Genomic DNA, 20,241 nt, shown 5'->3' with positions numbered 1-20,241 from the left:
TTACTCACACTTGTAAAAAGTTTTTAAAGCCATTACTGTTTCTGAATGAATGAGGGAAGAAGTCACTGAACCCAACAGAAAGCTGTATAAAACTAATAAATATTTAAAATTCCAACTTAAAAAAAAAACATAACCTGAAATCTTTCCTTAAAGATGAATATAAAATGTAACAGTTTTTACAGGATGCAAATCACGTTGCTGGAACAAGTTTTGAAAGTCTTCTGCTAAATCCCTTAGACATACACATATATTCATATTGCTTAAATATATATATATATATATGTAAATTCCTTAAACATATATCGAGGCAGCACCAAAACTTGAAGGCAAAGAATTAAGTTCAAAGTACAAAACTCTGGCACTACTACTGGAGTGACCTTGGACAAATCCTCACCAGTAAAATCAGTGAATTTGACTAGGTGACCTTTAAAGTCCCTTCCAAGCTCAATCTATGAACCTATGTCTGAACAAATTATAACAGAAAGTTCAGGTCTATACAGTAATCAATGCCAAACACAACCAAAGACTGAAACAGTGATGTCAAATATTTCTTAAGTTATTCTAAAACATGGATCCATTTATAAAAAGGAGATTCAATAACTAATGGCATACATTACTGTCAGTTCCTACACCATAAAGCTGGCAGTATTTTCAATCATGCTTCTGAAATTATTTTTAAAATATGTTTAAATTTATATTAGCTATTGATTTACCCTCATATGATGATTTAAAATGAGGAAGGATCACCTACATTTTTTAAAGTTCCATTATTTAGGTGAATGTGGACAGCAAGGGATGGGAAGTTCCCCATTAAACAAAGCAAGAAGATTTGAAGGCTTTTAAATTCAAGCCAAAGCCCTTAAATGAAGTTGCAAAATAAAAGATATTCTACATCAAGGGAAACTCTCAGGAAGGACCAGATGCTCATAGGTACCATATCGGCCCATGATCCCCCACTTTAATGCGCCAAGAGACAAGTTAATTCTTTACAATTCAGCTTCTGGGCAACTGAGCCTAAAAGAGAAGTCTCTGTACATTCTTGCACAGCAGAGCAGCAATTCATATTGGGGATACATTTAATTTCCAAATAAATGCCTTTATTACTAGCTAGCAGCCAAGAGACAACATGCAGAGGTGGAAAGAGTAGTGTGGTCGGGAAAGACAAGAGTTCAAATCCTACCTCCAATTCCCAGGAGGCCGACACACAAGTCACTTGAAAATAAAACTCAGTTTCTTCATGGATAAAAAAGAAGCTCGATACCTAACTTACAAGACTATGGTGATGGTCAAATGAAATAATGTATGTAAAGTGGTTTTGCAAACCTTAAAACACTATAAAAACAGCAATTATTATTTTTATTACTATGACTACTACTACTACTACTACTACAACTAACGTTTACAAATCAGAAAAACAGTCAGAGAATTCAATCTCCTTTCCCCTTCCCCTTTTTTGGGAGGTTGGGGGGACCTGCGAGGAAAATCAAACAATAGGATTCTGTAATTAGGGTTACTGAAAGATTTAAGAATTCTAAGAAGGATTTTCCTGGTTGAACACCAACATTCAAATTCTGGCTGCATTCAAAGATAAAAACTCAAAGCCCTTAAAGAGACAACTGCTTGGTACTTAAAACATCTATAAAATAAGACGAACCAATGAAGGTTAGTTCTTACACCTGAGGTCTTTAAAGCTATCAAAAGTCTCGAATTTAGCCAAAAGAAGTCTTTGGTTTAAAACACACCCAACCCAAAGGTTCCATCCCCCTCACCCTCAACCTTATTTTCTTCTTAGAAGATTCAAAGCCCCGTTCAATGCAAAATCCTTACCCCATTTTGCCCAGAGAAAACTTCCACTGAAGTTGCTCAACGAAAGAATTTCCCAAGGAGTCTTTTCAGTGGCTTTACTGCCGTTGGTTTCCCACGTGATCCGCGCGTGTCTGGAGGTATTTCAAGGATGCCGAGACAATTCGGCTCGTTTCCTCAGGTAAATGAATCTCTCGCGTGGAGATCCTAAAATGTTCAAAGCAAAGGAGGTGGCATCTGCTTGCAAGAGTTAAAATGCCGCGCTGGGGAGTAACGGAGACCAATTCTCATTCCACAGCGTGAGTCCGCGTGGGTCGATGCACAATCCAGGTTCATGGAGTCCTATAAGAAAGGAGTTCGGCGGCCGCTGCTCGCATGTCCTTTTGCACAAAGATGCAGTCCCCGCGCCAGGAGCAGGAAGGATGCTCGTCTTCTTTTTCCGAGCTGCAGGGAGAGCGGGCGGCGCGTTCAAATCTCCCTGGCACCCCTGCAGGTCTACCGGGTGGGGAGCACGACCCAACGGGGCATGCAATTTTAAAATTGGCTTAAAAATGGAAATCAAAACCCTAAAATGGGGAGGAAATGCAACTGTTTCTGTCCCCTTGCAAATAGAAAAAGGTTTTTTTTTAATAGAAAAATCTCAAGTGCAGACCCAGTAGCTCCCAAACGTGCACGATACTACAGGAGGCGAAATCTTTTCCCTCCCCCTCCTCTAGGACTCTGAGCATAGAGGAGGTGAACAGGAAGAGAAGGCTGGGGAGGATCGATTCATTCTCCTGAAGAGAATAAATGAAGCCATTTCAAGGCTGGCAGCAGAAGGGGAAAGCAGCAGCACATCTCGGGGGTGGCCAAGAGATAAGGGGGGAGGGGGCCCCAAAATCTCACCTCTCTCTACCCCCACTCTCCTTATTCGGCTGAACACAATAGAGCCTTGCCTGCACTGGTCCCTTCATTCACTGCTCTTTTAAAAAAAAATTAAAATATATATTCTTATATTCTCTTCTCTCTCCTCCTTCCTCTCTCTCTCTGTCTGTCTGTCTCTCCCTCCCTCTCCTCTCCCTCCTTTCCTCTCTCCCTCTCTCCCTTTTTTTTAAAGCTAAAGACTTCAAACCTCCCAGCCAGCCGAGAATGAATGAATCAGAGAGAGAGCCGAGCCCCCCACGCTTCTCCCCTGCACCGAGTCTCCAGCAACACGGTGCGGACTGGAGCAGCAGAAAGGGAGGGAGAGAGGGATGGTGAGGGACAGAAGGGAGGGGATATTGGCATCAATTGGCTGCACCGGCCCCTCAGAGGATGCTATCGGTTCTGCCCACCCGCGGGGGCCCGGGAAATGTGGCTCTGGGGTGCTCGCTGGCCAGCTGCAGCCGAGGGAACCAGTTCACATGCCTGGCCAGTCCTCCTCCTCCTCCTCCTCTGCCTCACACCTCCATCCTCACCCGCCCCCGCCTCGATCTCTCCTTGCTCTCCCGCGCTCTGAAGAGCCGCGCCAGCCCCAGCCGGCCCTGCTCGCTGTGGCTGCTGCCGCCGCCTCCTCCGCTGCCGGGCTCCCGGGCAAGCAGGCGGGGAGGCTGCTTACCCCACCGCTGGCTACCGCCTGGGAAAAGGAGGAGGAGAAGGAGGAGGAGGAAGAGGAGGAGGGAGGGAGAATGGCAGGCAGAGCAGGCGGGAGGAGGGAGGAGGAGGAGTGGAGTGGGGGGAAGGGAGGGTGGGAGCGTTCGTCTCTCGGTCCCTCCCACTAGCAGCAGAGGAGGCAGACACAAGCAGCGGCCGCGAAGGACCAGCCGCTAACCCGCCCCCCGGAGAGGAGAACCCAGGGAGAAGGAGACAGGGCCGGCAGCGATGGAGAGAGTAGGGGTGATGCTGCCGCTAGTGCCAGCGGGGCTGAAGTGGCTAAACGAAGAGAGGTCACCTGGCCCTACCCCCCCCCCAACCTCCCTTATATGCCCCCGGTTGGCCAGCTGCACAGTCTGCTCCTCCAGCAGCTCCTCGCCCCAGCCCCTGCTGTTGCTGCTGCTGCTGCTGCTACTGCTGCCGCTACCGCCGCCGCCGCCGCCGCCGCTGCTGCAGCCTCTTCCAGTGCCCACACCAGGCGCTCTCCCTGTGTCTCCATCCTCCCCTCCGGAGGACCTTTAAATAGCAACGTCACCGCGTTCCCCTCCGCACCCACGTCACCCGCCGCTCACGTCACCAAGGTGCGGGGGATGATGTCACGCGGCCGGAAGTACTGCTAAATTAGGGAAGAGTGGGGGGAGTAGAACGCGCTGCCAGGTTCTCTGTGCCCACCTGCTCTAGCATCTCTTTAAAGGCCAAAGCACAGGAGAGACAGCCCAAGAGGGGATCGGAGAAGGAAGTGGCAGGAGGGAGGGATTTTCTAGCAAGGAATAAGCCAGATACTAGTGAATCATTCATAGCAACCGCGCCCGAAGTGTCAAGCAGGTGATTTCCTATATCCCACTCACTGCTGCTGCTGTTAGCAGGAGCCTTGGGCTCCTTGTGTCTCAGCCAGCAGCAACGTGTGGGAGGGGAAGCCCTGGCTCTTAACTGGTCGCTAATAATGATTATACAGCATCTTAAATCGACAATACTTTAAGGAAATCATCGCAATTTTAAAAGCATTTATTAAATGACCTCTGGGCACGGCACTCTACAAAAGTTTTACATTGATGAAAGACAAGTTCTTGATTTCTTGAAGATTACTTCCCCAAAAAGTTTATCAAAAAGGAATAGGCTAAATCTAATTCCAAGTTTTCCTGAATCATAATTAAAAAACTCGATAGCTAAGAAAGCAGTGGAGCAATTTCCTTTTTTTTTTTTTAATTTGTAAAACCTTGTCATGGTGCTCCCAATAGTTTGGGTCAATCCTAATCACAAAAAAATACCACCACCAGAGATAATTTTCATTTAATGATTTCTATAAAGTGTCATTAAGCATGAGGCATGCCTTTGTCATACTCTCATTTTCTGGCTTTTTACTGAGAATACCACCAGGGATTATCATTTATGTTAATTATAGAGGCAGGCGAGGATCGGCAGCCAAAAGAAATTTAAAATCAAAACATTTCCAATTCTCCCAGCCTCTTTGGATATGAGCAAAAAGCTGCATTACAATATTTCTTCTGTGCTTTATAAGATGGATGATTTAACTGGTATGAATGAATATGCAGTCAGCAAGGATTTATTAAGTGCCTACTATGTGCTAGGCACTCTGCTAAGTGCTGGGGAGACAAATGTAAGGTGGCTACCCTGGTTGACACTGCCTGTGAAGGCCATGAATATTACATTTCACTTCTCTCCCACAGTTCTCCAGGATCCTTAAGGGAGTCAGGGGTATTTAATCTCCTTCCATTGGCTCCAGCCCCCACTAATGGTGTTCCTTCGATTTTTAGGGATCCCCTACAACCCAATTCCATTTAACCACTTAACAGCCAGATTAGCTTTTACAAAGTAATATTTCAGAGGTATAGCAAGAACAAACATGCAAACATTTTCCCTAATATGGCATAATTACCCTCCCCCCTACTCTGGCTCTTTCTAACTCTGTCTGTCTCTGTGTCTGTCTGTGTCTGTCTGTGTCTGTCTGTGTCTGTGTCTGTCTCTGTGTCTGTCTCTGTGTCTGTCTCTGTCTCTGTCTCTGTCTCTCTCTCTCTCTCTGTGTCTCTCTCTCACCCAGGCCAGATTCTGAAAGGGGAGGATGATGAGGTTCATAACCCAGCTCAGTTCCTATATGTAAAGTTCTAAGTCCCTGAGCTCAAATCCTACCACTTGACTTGTTAGGGCTTCCCTAATGGACGGACAGCAACATCCCAACTGGATTCCTGTTTCTAAGGGAGTTGATCCCTAACCCTCCCTCCCCTGCCCCCGCTGCCCAAGGCCTAGAGATTCCACCATCTGTACCTAGAACTGAAAATGGCAAAACAAAAAGACCCAAACCCCAAGCCCAGGGTCACAGGGCCTAAAAGGGTCCAGGAGAAGGACTACCTCCCTCAATAGATCAGTTCATGGTGCCCCACCTGTGAGTGAACAGGAAAGATGCAGCCCATTACAACTACATAGTCAATGGAAAAAGGCTACTCCCACCCACAGGGTAGAAGACTTCAGAATGTCATCTCTCAGAAGCAGGTCTTTAGGATCTCCTACATGTGAGGTTATCTAGGCATACAGAAATCAAAGCCCCATTACACAAAGAAAAGCAAAAATTAATCCCTGTTCTTAAGGAATTCACAGTCTCCTATATCATAGCAGATTGTACTTCTTTCAAATCTAAGGGACTGGTCTTCATGAGTAAGTCTGGCCAGAAAAAAAAAATCTTTAGCTGATGACCTACGAGTGGACATGGGCCTCTTTGAAATGTTAGGCTGGCTCTGAAATAGCAGATGCACAATTTGTTACTGGGCTGGAATTAAAATCTTTTCTAGCTTGGGAAGACCTACCAGAGCTTATGCTCTGCTGACATAACCTTTCATAACCCAGAGTCATAAGATCACAGATTTAGAGCTGATAGGTAATCTGAAAGATGCCCCCCACCCCACCCCAGCATAACCCCCTGATTTTATAGTGGTGGTAACCTCTCCATGGTGACAAGGCATCAGAATAGGTCTTTAGTGGAGTCCTTAGCCAGCTAAGATTTTGATGCTTAATAAGATTTGCTATTTGGAATCCACCATAGAAATGATTTGCATATATACAAATAATATAAATAAAATGCAACCTATTAGAATACCACTTGCTATTCTACAAATCTATATACAAAGTGAATTAAATCGTTGCATCAGAAATATAACCATCAATTATGGCATGTTAAATTATATTTTACATTTTTAAAAAATCTCACTTCTCCCTATATTATTTTATTTGATACTCACAAGGTCAAAATGAAGTTAAGTAAGGTAGTTGTTACCACGGCTTTATAAATTATGATAAAATTTCTATGGTACCTTAGTGCAAGTATCACTTCTTATTTTACAGATAAGAAAACAGAGACTAACATAAATGACTTGTCTAAGATAAAAAAAAAGTAAGCACAAGAGTTGTAAACCAATTCCAGTGTAATTATAATGTGAGAAACCCAAACTATACAAAATTAACCTACACTAAAAATGCTATTCAAAAAAAATTAAACTGTTTGAATCATTCTTACTATAAAGAATTTACTGTCAGGAGGTCTAGGTTTAAAAAAACTAGCAAAAATTCAGGAATGCTATGAATAGCACCAGATCATATTTTCATGTGATCCTTAGAATATAACATCAAGCTCCCTCTGTGACTTTGGAATCTTTTTGAATTTAGAAGCAGTGAGACAAAAAAAAAAATTAAAATGGAGTTGCCCAAAAAACACCTCTATACTGCTAATTGAGTGTTATCTATTATTATCATATTGAGAAGATGTAATCATTTTAGTTAAAACAAATGGATTTTCCTACTACTTAACTCTAAAACATTAAAACTCATGTTTTTCAAATAATTCTCTCATCTCTTCTATAAATTCAATTTCTAATTTACCAATTGCTCTCCTACAATTTTTTTCTCTACAAACCATTTTCTACTTGAGCTAAATTAACTTTTCTGCCATTTTCATTAAAGTTCTGACTTTGGTGTTTTTCAGGTAGTTCATTATACCTTTATATCACTGTTTCCTATTTTAAAGTCTTTTTTTTTTTTCATCTCAGTATTACCCAATTGTCACAACCGGCTGCCAACTTTCACATTTCCTCAGATTGCTGACCCCTTATTGAAGGTTCTGCATAGCAGAGGCTTTCTTCTCATCCCTTTTGTCTGTCAAAGATCTGTAACAGGCTTCTTCTACATAAATTGAATGGTGGCCTGGGATAGAATTATCCAAAATTTTAATCTGATTACATCACATCAGCTTCTGCTCTCATTCTAGAAAATTTATCCTATAAATGGTCAATCTTTCTTCCTACCATGTGTGGGATGAACTATATCTGGGAGCACATATGCCCATGTTCACAAGGGGAAGAAAACTATTTTTATGAAGTATCTATTCAGAAAAAAAAAGAATGCCAAGAATTTCCTCCTTTGAAATGTTTCTAGTGAATTTTTCAAAGGCACCTAGAATCATGCATCACCTTTCTACCCTAAAGTGCAAATATTTTCTACCCCAACAGAACAACGTAACTTGTCTCAGTCATGGAGCCTATCTTTTCACTTTTCTGTATCCAAGTAAAGTCATTATATTATTTTCCAAAGTTGCAACCTTCCTAGAAAGTGGAAAGTAATGTATTTTATTTTGCCATTAAGGACAAAACTGCTTTAGTACAGAATTTCAGTTTTAACAGTTCCTGTTTCCCACTTACACTTTGAAATTTGTAGGGAGGTTCATGAATACCCTCTGATTTTAGAAACTGTGGGCGAAAGCATCTGTTTTAGTTACAGAATTTCCTTCCATGCCCTTAATAGGAGATAACAATCTTCAATGGGATGTTTATAAATGGGTCATGAGATTTGTCTATTTCAAAGAACGGACACTTGAACATAGGAAGGCCTTCCAAAATGCTTTAATGTACCTGTTGCATAACCTCGGAAAAGAGAATACTGGGGAATACCCCAGTATTGCTGGGTCTTCTTCAGCTTCCTCTGTCTTTTCCAAAAGACCATCAAAATCGCAAACAAAATAAGGGGTAAATAGATCAGAGTCATCCAGATATCTACTTATAAAGGAAAACCACAGTTACTTTTATTTAAGCCGAAATTACCCCATCTGCAAAAACTATACTATGTACATCACCAGGTTATTGTGAGGAAAGCAGTGAGCAAACTTTAAGGCAACATACAAACATGACCTATTTCTGGTTCACCTGGCTTAACTTAAAAAATGAGCTCTCTGGTAAATAAAAATTTTAAAAAAATATGTATAGGGGCAGCTAGATGGCACAGTGGATAGAGCACTGGCCTTGGAGTCAGGAGTACCTGAGTTCAAATCCGGCCTCAGACACTTAACACTTACTAGCTGTGTGACCCTGGGCAAGTCACCTAACCCCAATTGCCTCACTAAAAAAAAAAAAAAAAGAATATGTATAAATAATTTTTAAAAATCATTTATTTATTTGTTTATGTAATTGTTTGTTTACTAAGCACTCACTATGTGCCAGGCACTGTGCTAAGCACTAGGGATACCCAAGGCAAAAACACAGTCCCTGCCCTCAAGGAGCTCACATTCTAAGGAATACAAAGGAAGGAGTAATAAAATATAACAAAATAAGACCACATAATGTAATAGGCAATCTTATATCATGTAATGATATGATTGTATCATATCATATTATGTTATATAATATTATATCATAGAAGCTAGAAGGTGCCTTTAAGGGCATTTAGTCCAGTCCCTTATCCCCTGCAGGAATAATAGCTATAATATCCCAATCTATTTTGTTTTTGTAACGTTTTAATTATTTAGGAATCATTGGGCCAAAATCTGTCACCCTGTAACTTCTACTCATTTTTCCTAATTCTGCCCTGTGGAGCTGCATTAAAAAAAAATCTCTCTCCCATAAAATAATTATTAAATTATTTGACTAAAATGATCATATTTATATAATTTTTATATTTATACCTTATATTTATAGTTACTTTATATTTAAATTTTATTTATACTTAGTCTATTTATATTTATTTCTGGATCAATCTTTTCCTGGGCCAGTCTCAATTCCCAGAGGACAGATGATGAAGCACATTCTCTCCTTTAGAGAGATGGGGCACTGTGGGTATGGAATATTGCATACCACATTAATTGTAGTTGCAGGGTTAACAGCCAAATTAACATAATTTCCTTTTTTGATTTGGGTTGCTAAATTATTAGATCCAGGTAACACGATAGACTTTGTATAAGTTTCATTTAACTTTTTCCTTGTTACATGGGAGAGGTGTAGAATGAGTGTATATATTAGGAAATAGCTGTACATTTAAAAAAAAAAGAATCAGTTAAAAAACTTCAGTAGATCATGATTCATTAATGTGTACAATCCTTAAAATGGTACAGAGAGCAACTTCTTCATGTCTTTCCATCCTCTGCCATCCTGCCCATTTTCTCTTATAAATCTTACATAGACTTTGTTGGGTAGTAGAGGCCTTTCCTTAGGTCTTTTAACTTTTTACCTGAGTACCAGTATAGCACTCAGCTGTCAATCTACTATTCCTCAATTTTTTTTAACTTAATAGTATTTTTCCAATTACATGTAAAAATAGTTTTCAACAAGCTGCCATAAATATTTTTGAACAAATAGGTTCTTTTCCTTTTTATAATCTCTTTGGGATATGGACCCAGCAGTGGTATTGCTGGAACAAAAGGTATGCACAGTTTTATACCCCTTTGGACATAGTTCCAAATTGCTCTCCAGAATGGTTGGATCACTTCACAACTCTACCAATAGTGCATTAGTGTCCCACTTTTCCCACATCCCCTCCAACATTTATCATTTTCCTTTTATTTGTCATATTAGTCAGTCTGATAGATGTGAGGTGGTACTTAGTTGTTTTAATTTGCATTTCTCTAATCAACAGTGATTTAGAGCATTTTTTCATATGACAGTAGTTTTGACTTCTTCCTCTGAAAACTGCCTGTTCATATCCTTTGATCATTTATCAATTAGGGAATGACTTATGTTCATATAAATTTGACGCGGTTCTCTATATATTTGAGAAATGAGGCCTTTATCAGAGATACTTGCTGTAAAATTCCCCCCCCCCCCAGTTTTCTGCTTTCATTCTAATCTTGCATTGGCTTTGTGCAAAACCTTTTCAATTTCACATAATCAAAATTATCCATTTTACATTTTGTTTTTCTGTCATTTCTTGTTGGTTATATGTTCCAGCTTGCTCACCTTCCATGCACTTCTCCATAGTCCTCTATGTAGTACTAATCTTTAGTTCTTTGGAAGCAATAGTGTTCCCTGTATCACTACTGTACAATAATTTGTGGATCATTGAAAGTGTTGCCTCATTTGCTGAATGCAATGCAGCCTGCTCTTCCTTCAATAGAGTTCTGGATCCAATTCACTGTCCATCTGCAATATTTGTTGAAAATGACAGAATTACTGAATAAACATGCAATTTGATGGTATGTCATTGTCTGTGGAATGATTATTTTTAATTCGTTTTTCCTTTGTTGATTGTTAGGCCAATCTCTTTTGACTGACCATGAATCTTATTAAGGAGGACCTGTAGTGTTCCTCAGTTTGATGTAATTAACATATCACCCGAACACTGAAAATTTCACCATTTACATAGAATCCCTCATCTATCCAGGCTAAATGCAGGACATTTTTCGTGACAGTGTCAAACACCTTCAGCAAGCATCTGTCTTCTTCATGTTTTGAGTGGTGTTAATAACCACCAGGGGATCGCTGAGTGAAGTTATCTTTGTGATTGTATCTACATTGGGATTTTGCATAATTTTAATATATATGTGATGAATACTTTATGGGAAGACAGAACCTTTTTGTTCTATTGAATCAAATATTTAAAAAAATAATTAGCCACCATAAATATAGCAGTACTTGACTTTTCTATACCTTTCAATCAATAATGTGACTACGAAGATGTGGGCTGCCATAGAAAATTATTCTCAAAATTCTGCCTGTTACCATCCTTATCATGCTTCCATAAAAAATGCCCTTGATAGATGTGTAAATGATTCTTATAAAGATTTTATAGAAATGAGAAAGTAGGCATGTGAGTAGGTAGTTGCTGATGGGTTTTTGTCACCATTTTGGGAGTTTGGGGTTTTTGGTGGGGTTTTTTTTTGGCAATGAGTCAATCCATGTCATTTGGTATTCTCAGTTATTTGGCATTCTCCCCCACCTAGAGTATCTTAAAAATCAGTCACTCATTCATTTCAAAATGGTGTTACCTACAGCATGAATTTCTTCTTTTGCAGCTATTCTTCCTGACATTGTTACCTTATGTTGTATATCTGCTTCCTCAAACAGCACATTAGGGACCAAGGTTGTAAATATACAAATATAGTATTTCCCCCGTCATTGATCATGAGAATTGATTGCTCTAAAAATGCTGGAAAATCCATTCCATTTTCTATCTGTGTTGCTCTCCTTCCTATTTTATATATAAAAGACTTTTGGAATAATCTACCTTAGTTGGGTATTATATCTAGCATTTTTAAGACTCATTGCCCCATTCACTGTTTTATACTATGTTATGAAACAAGACTGCTCATTCTGCCATCTTTACTTATGATGTTTGGTTGGGGAGAAGGGGGGAAGGGGAATGCCAACTCTTGTTGCATTAATAGAAGTACAATGTACCAAAAAAGTGGGGGGATGGAATAATATACTGTAATTTGGGCTGATCAGATAATTTCAGAAGAGCTGTGTTCAGTTCTAAACACCACATTTAGAATGGAAGCATAGCAAGCCAGATATATTAGAAAATCTGGTGAGAAAATTTATTGAAAGAACTAGAGATTTTTAGAAAAATTATTGGTAATTTTTTCCAGTACATCATATTAAAAAAATAATTATTATTGTTGTTGTTGAAATGGCTACAACATAATCTCAGTTGAAGCTTCATCAATACACAAAGCTAGAAATAGAAAAAGTTCAGTAAAATAGAATAAAAGAGTTTTCACAAACTTTTACTTTCAGAGTTTTTACTATGCTTTATAAATTATTACAAATATTGTCTGGTTTGTGGGGGGTTTTCTTAATCCGAGGGGGGGGTTGTTTATTTTTTGTCATTTCAAAGTTGTTTTCATTTACATAGTTGTAGCTTCCCTAACTAGCTGGCTGGGTGTAGCTGGCTGGGGTTTATATCACAAAAGAGCTCTTGGAGCTATAAAATTAAGAAGTTAGATTTCCCTGCTACAAGGAAGAAGTTGCACTGCAGGTGAAGACCAGTTAGTGGTAGCAGAGAGTAGTAGTAACTTGGGGGGGGGGGGGGAATCATCATGGCTGAAGACCTGCAATGGCAGCAGTGTATCTGGTCAGTAAAAAAGCTGCATCACAGCTAATGACCAGAAGAGAGCAGCATCTACTCAACAGAGATGCCCAATGGATAGCAGAGATATCTTGCAGAAAGCACCACAGGGAGGATCTTGATGGCATTGCCAGAGGACACTAGCAGCTCTATTGTATAAGGGACATGAGTTGTTTCAGTCATACAGGCATACTCCCTGCCCATCCATGTTTCATGTGTATGCCCCTTCAGGAATGTTCCCTACATATGTCCCCTTTCTCTCTAGTTATGAGTAACATGTAGTAGAGTGTAATGGGAAGGATGCTTGCTCACTCTTGAGAGCCTAGAAAACTATTCCAGATTTAAGGCACTTTGGGGGTTAGCATCCACTCAAAATCATAGCTCATGAGCAATTAACAGTGTATTTACTTTTACCAGGCTAAACTGAAACTACATTTGTTCAAAACAAAAGACTGATTAAATAATCAAATAGCATGACAAAATAAGCAGCAAGAAAACTTCCCCCCAAACATAAAGGTGTGTTGTCCCTCGGTGAACATGCTATCAATGGTATTTGTACTATCCATGTGGTTTTATGATACATTAATTTGTTTCATTATTTATCTTTTTGATACATTTGTCATGTCTTCCAAATTGTGCTCTTTATACATAGAAAGCACCCAATATATATTTTAGTTGAACTGAATTATATTGATCTGTATCCCCAATATTTAGCCCATACATTAAACACAGTAGATTCTCATTAAATCTTTGGTGATGATTAAAATTAAGTATTGACACCAATGATGCAATGTTGGATTCAGGCCTTTAGTACAAGGAAGGAATAAATCCAGGTATGGAAGAAAAGGTATCCACAACCATCTGATAAGACTGGAGAGGGCAATTTATTCTATTACATTTTTTAGAGTTTCCAATACTTTGGTAATATTTTCTAGCTTCTGTTCTACACTGTTTATTCTTTTTCCAAGTATTCCTTCTAATTTCACTCTTTATTTCTTTCTTCCTTCATTTCCCACCCACTCTGAGTTCTTGTCAAGATAAATTATCTTTCTGGGATTCTACTTACAATATTTCAGTATAATTCTCTTCTTTTAGAGTTTTATCCCAAGGCTCTTAGCTCATAGTATTTCTTCAATATATTAGGAGCTTTCTTATGTGGTTCACTTCTTCAGTTTCTTCACTAAATCTTGGTACTTCTTCTAAATATTTCTTACATTATAACTTAATAACTGCTAGAGTCACTGTTACATGAACCTCTCATAGGAGACTCTAGGGTAAGGGTGGAGGGGTGTTAGAATGCATGAAAGGCTTTTAGTCTTTGGTCTGGCATAAGGTAGCTGGCAGTTCCAGCTTATGGGCCTTCCTCCCAGTACCATCCCAGACAGGATAGGCACAAGACTGGGGAACAGTGGCTTCTGAGTCATCCCCTCTCAGTGCAATCCCTGTTGAGATGATCATTGAGACAGGTCATATAGCATCCAGGACTAATAAGGGTCCTTTGCTATTTCACAGGGTCAATTGTGAGACATGGAAGACACTGCCACAGGACCATCTAGAATGGCGTACCCCCATCAAAGAAGGTGCTGTGCTCTATGCACAAAGCAGAATTACAGTAGCACAAAGGAAATATGAGATGCACAAATCCAGAGACTTCTCCATCCCAAATGTTCAAATGGACTATTTGTGCCTGCCACATTGAGCTCCTATTGGACTAATCAGCCACATAGTCAAACACACTCTATCTTGACCTTAACATGGTGACATCATTGGTCTTCTTTGAGGACAAAGGACAAACAACAGAACAGGCAGCTAAGAGATATACTGGGTAGAGTGATGAAATGGCAGTAAGGAAGATCTAAGTTTGAATCCTGCCTCAGGCACATTAGCTGTGTGAGTCTGGACAGATTTTTTTAACTTCTCCCATCCTCAGTTTCTTTAACTGTGAAATGAAGGGATTATACTCAATGACCTCCAAGATCTCTTCCAGCTCTAGATCTATGGTCCTAGGCTCTTTTTCTCTCCTTTCACCTGCTACACACGATTATTTCATAGGAGATTTTTTCATTTGTCTCTTTTATTTGTTGCTCTTTTGTTTCATTTGGCCTGTGGAAAGGGAGTGCTTTTTTAGGCATGGCAAAGCCAGGGAAGGAAATGGTGCCTTGTGCCCTGCTCAGAGCCCATACCTTCTTGGGGATACCTCTGTCTCTCATACTAGATGCCTTTTCTTTCCCTATAATTGTTGTCTTTCCATGTTTCTCAAAATTTCTTACAGAGTAGAGCAGATATGACTAGTTGACTTCCTCCCCATTCAGCTGCTTCACTTAATAATAATAATGGTTAACATTCATATAGTGCTTACTATGTGCCATGCACTGTTCTAAGTGCTGTATGATTATTATCTCATTTGATCCTCACAACAACTCTGAGAGGTGAGTTCAAATCTGGCCTCAGACACTTGACACTTATTAGCTGTGTGACTCTGGGCAAGGCACTTAACCCTCATTGCCCCACAAAAAAATAAAAAAAAATAAAAAGAAGTTAAGAGCTTTGCCCAAGATCACACAGCTATTAAGTATCAGAGGAAGGATTCAAACAACTGTCCTCTTGGCTTCAGTACAATACCTTTGCCACTATACCCCAGGCTTTCACTATCAGAGGTCTGGATAGTTTGTAGGCTTCTCTGAACCCCAGAGAGAAAATAAATTGAACCAGGTCAATTCAAACTTAAACAGAGGAAGAACCCCTATTGACTGTGTGCAGCCAAATAAAGGTTCAGACTGTTTAGTGAGGGAGAAAGTAAACAGACATTTCCCCACGAGGGCTTCATAATCGCTTCTTCATGATCTTGTCTCTCCTTTCCCAAATACCACACCATTTAAAAATAAACCAATAAGAAAGAAGCAAGAAACTTCCATTTACATTTTTCACTTCCCTGCTATATGTCAAAAGAGGTAACACAGAGGGAAACATGCTTTGATGCAATAATTTATTTGAAATATCGCTTTAATCTATATTAGACCTCAGGAATCTTCAAAATCAGTTTTTTCCCTTTACCAGAGAAAAGAAATTAATAGGGTTTTAATAGATTCATTCCATTAACATACCCGTGGTTGTCTAAAACCTTTATTTTCTTCAATAGGCTTTGTATTCACACCAGAGGAAAAACCTCAGAATATTGGTATTTGGGAAATTCTCTGAGTCCAATGTATCTCCTGCTGGGCTTCTGAGGATGGATTTATTGTGAAGTTCCTTATGTTATTACCTTGTCAGTAAGCTCCTTTTAGCATGCTGACTTCTCCTTGGAGGTCTCTTATATATTGGTGGGGGATGAATACAATTATAGCTGTCCCTTAAAATTTTTTTATAAAAGAATCAAGAAGCTTAGATTTCTTTCATATAATGAACATTTATCATAGAATCATAACTTTGGAACTGTACAGGAACTCAGAAACCCCTATTCCTTCTCATTTTACAGATGAAGCAATTGAGGCCTTTTGTTGTTCAATCGTGTCCTACTCTTTGTGACCCCATTTGAAGTTTTCTTCACAAAGATACTAGAGAGGTTTTCCATTTCCTTCTCCAGTTCATTTTACAGATGAGAAAACTGAGGCAAACAGGGTTAAGTGACTTGCCCAGGGACACACAGCTAGTAAATGTCTTTGGTCAGATTTGAACTCAGGAAGATAAATGAGTCTTCTCCACTCCAGCCCCAGCATTCATCCACTGCACCACCTAGCTACTCCAACTGAGGACTAAACATGTTAAATGACTTGCCCAAAGAGCCAGGACTAGTAAACATCAGAGGCAGGATTCTCTAAAACTGTACCTTTCCAAATTTCTTAAGACACAATAATTTTCCATTACATTCATATAGGCTCATTCATATAGGCAGTCAGAACAGTTATGGAAGGGCTCTGAAAAGAAGGGGGGCTGGGTAATCTCAGTTTTACAAGAGTCACTGAAGATCCGTGGGTTCTTACTAGGATGCTCCCAGTGATGGGCTGGTGTGGTATGGGGAAGGGGAGGTAGTCTGCTCTGCATCTTGTCCAGAGGAATGAAGGTGGAGGAGAGTGAGATTCACCAAAGCTATGATGTGCTCTGCTGCATAGCCTTGAGAGAGTGGTCCATGAAGTTGGATGTGTCCCCAAGTGATCATCCTGGGGCTAGCCAGTAGCCTTATATCTCTGAAACCTTCTCACCATGGAAATTTCCTCTCTCACCAATCCCAGAAGCCTTCAAACCCTGGAAGATTTGTGCAGCATCTTCCTCTGATTAGTTCTTCCTGAAACCTTCATTTTAAGGAAGGACCCAACCCATCACACCAGCCCTCCACCCCTTTTTATGTGTTGTCTTCTCTCATTAGAATGTAAGCTTCTTAAGAGCAGGGAGTGCCTTTATTTTGCTTGTATTTGTATTACCAGTACTTAAGACAGTTTCGGGCACATAGGAAGCACTTAATGCTCATTGACTCGACTTGTTGGCATATATCATAATTTGTTCAGCCATTCCCCAGCTGATGGTACTATAAAATGAGCTGTTATAAATATCTTCATGCATATGAGTTCTTTTCCTCTTTCCTTGATATCTTTGGAGTGTAGGCCTTAAGATGGTATTTCTGGTTCAAAGGGTATGCACATGAATAATATGGTAATGTTTTACATAATTGCACATGTATAACCTCTATCTGATTGCTTACCACCTCAGGGAGAGGGGAGGATTGGGAGGGAGGGAATGAGAGAGGGCTAGAATTTGGAACTCAAGACTTTAAATAAAGAAAGAAAAAACAAAGGGTATGCACAATTCAATATCTTTTGGGGCACACTTCCATACTGATTTCCAGAATCCAGTCCATAGTTTCACCAACAGTGTACTAATGTGCCGGTCTTCCTGAAACCCCTCCAACATTTGTCATTTTTATCTTTTGTCAACTTTGCCAATCAGATGGGTATGAGAGAGAACCTTAAAGCTGCTTTAATGTGCATTGACCTAATAATTTTGGATTTCTCTAATTAGTATTGTTGTTGTTGTTGCTATGATTTAGATCTTAATATTACCATTGATAGCTTGGATTCCTTCTTTTGAAAACTGCCTGTTTACATACTTTGATCATTTATCAACTGGGCCCTGAAGAATTGTTTTAAAATTGCTCATGACTGAAAGGCTAATTTGTCCACAGGGAAGTAAAATTTAAGGCACTTAAAATCTCATGTCAGGGACAGCTAGGTGGCACAGATCTGGATAAAGCATCAGCCCTGTATTCAGGAGGACCTGAGTTCAAATCTGACCTCAGACTCTTGACACTTACTAGCTGTGTGACCCTGGGCTTAACACTTAACCCCCATTGCCCCACAAAAAAAAAAAAAATCTCATGTCATTATTAACATAAGTAAAGTTGGACCTGGGACAAAAGTGTTTTAAATATTCATTACAATGTACAAGTTTGTCCAAATGTGTTTCAGCATTCCTGGACTCTATCCAGATGCCAAACTCTACTATACAAAGAACTGAAAACACAATGTATTTGGTACAAGATCAACAAACTAGAAATTTGCCATATATACATATATGTGTATATATATATATATATATATATAAACTTATACATTTATGTGTGTATACTTGAGTAATAAGTTTCATTTAGAGACAGTTAGGTGGTGCAGGATATTGAAGGTTAGACTTGGAATCGGGAAAAAATGAATTCCAGTCCTGCTTCACACACTTACCATCTGGGCAAATCACTTAACATCTCACAACCTCAGTTTCCTCATTTGTAAAATGTGCATAATAACAGTTCCTCCCTCATAAGGTGGTTGTAGAGATCCAAACCTTTAAGTGCTGTATAAATGTTAGCTATTATAATTTGCCTTCACTGTTCCACCCTCCTTAATTTATCAAAGGCAATTCTGGCTAGCTGCTTAGCTGGGAAAACCTGGCATTGTGTTCCTCTTAAAGAACTCACACCAGTAAGTGACCTCTTTTCTGTTCTTATCCAGTTTTACTAAGAAATACCATACCTAGGTGATGAACAACTTCTGTCTCACTCTTAGCGTTGGTATAGATTCTGAATAAGGGTTTATAGGAAGGAAGGAAAAGAAGAAAACAAGCATTTATTAAGTACTTACTATATACCAGAAATTCTGCTGTTTTAGAAATATTATCTCATTTGATCCTCCTAACAACTGTAAAAGGTTGGTGCTATTACTATCCCCATTTTACAGTTGAGGAAATTGAGGCAAAAGAGGTGAATGGACTTGCCCAGAGTCACACAGCCAATAACTGCTTGAGGTGAGATTTGAACTCAGATCTCCCTGACTCCAGACCCAGAGCTCCACTATACTTCCTAACTGCCAATAAAGAAGAAATATATGAAATTCTGGTTTCTAAAAGTTTTCCATTTGACAATATCCCAGATAGCAGGCTTTGACTTCTATTTACCTTTTCATAAACATTTTTGTGTATGTGTGTATGTGAATGTGTGTGTAAAGTTATGTGGCCTGACTGAAGTTCCCTACAGCACACTAGTCTGTATTGGCCACCATACTATTGATTATGTACAATGCAAGTAATCAGAATTTTTTTTTTTAGTGAGGCAATTAGGGTTAAGTGACTTGCCCAGGGTCACACAGCTAGTAAGTGTTAAGTGTCTGAGGCCAGATTTGAACTCAGGTACTCCTGACTCCAGGGTAGGTGCTCTATCCACTGCACCACCTAGCTGCCCCTACAAGTAATCAGATTTTAAAGATAGGTAGGGCATGTTTTCCTTAGTCAGAGGTTCTTTAAACCAAGTCTCTGAGTTCCTAGATGTGCTTTCAGTCTGTTTTATCTCTCCCATGTATTCCTGAATGTACAGCTGGAAACAAGATGGCCAGATGTCTATTTTAGGAATCTTCTTTTAAAAGAATAATAATCAAAAGAAAATATTTTTTAAATCAACAAATATTTATTGTATGCCTTCTGTGTGCAGGGTATGGTGCTGGGTCTTAAAAGTGTTATGCTAAATAAGAATTTCTCATTGTCATCTAGTGCTTATGAGGAAGATGTCAGATAATTGTTTTTTATAACCCTAGAAAACTGAACAAGTGGTATTAAGGTGGAAGAGATTTTTATAGAACAAGTGAAAGAGATTCTTGATCTTCAGAGTAATACTTGAATGGGCTACCCAAAAATCTTATAGAGTCCTCTCCTCTCCTCTCTAATCCTCTCCTCTCCTCTCCTCTCTATTCCTCTCCTCTCCTCTCTTCTCTATTCCTCTCTTCTCTTCTCTCCTTTCCTCTCCTCTCCTTTCCTCTCCCTTTCCTCCTCCACCTCCCTTCCTCTCTATTTACAAGCAAAGAATAGACAAACCTGTACTGACTAGTTTAAATTAGGAATGGGTTACCTATTTGAAGCTTTAAAACAACTGATAACTGATAAGTCAGCAAACATTTATTAAGCATTTATGATGGGCCAGACACTGTGCTGGGGATACAAAGGAAAGGCAACAGACTATCC

At 39.5% G+C, this 20,241-nt stretch overlaps 1 protein-coding gene across 2 annotated transcripts in view; it reads right to left on the bottom strand.

Moving 5' to 3' along the window:
- Nucleotides 1-3,251, bottom strand: part of HOMER1 (homer scaffold protein 1) — a 175,166-nt gene extending 171,915 nt beyond the window's left edge. The window contains exon 1 of one of the 2 annotated variants that reach the window (XM_043969733.1): nt 1,828-3,251. In XM_043969733.1, coding sequence (XP_043825668.1) covers nt 1,828-1,832 — 5 coding nt within the window. In that variant the 5' untranslated portion in view covers nt 1,833-3,251. The remainder of the gene's footprint in view (nt 1-1,827) is intronic. The other variant, XM_043969742.1, reaches the window with a different exon arrangement.
- Between the last annotated feature and the right edge of the window lie 16,990 nt (nt 3,252-20,241).

The sequence above is a fragment of the Dromiciops gliroides genome, chromosome 1 (assembly GCF_019393635.1).
Source record: "Dromiciops gliroides isolate mDroGli1 chromosome 1, mDroGli1.pri, whole genome shotgun sequence".
In the NCBI taxonomy this organism is placed as follows: domain Eukaryota; kingdom Metazoa; phylum Chordata; class Mammalia; order Microbiotheria; family Microbiotheriidae; genus Dromiciops; species Dromiciops gliroides.
This window is presented reverse-complemented; position numbering and strand designations above follow the sequence as displayed.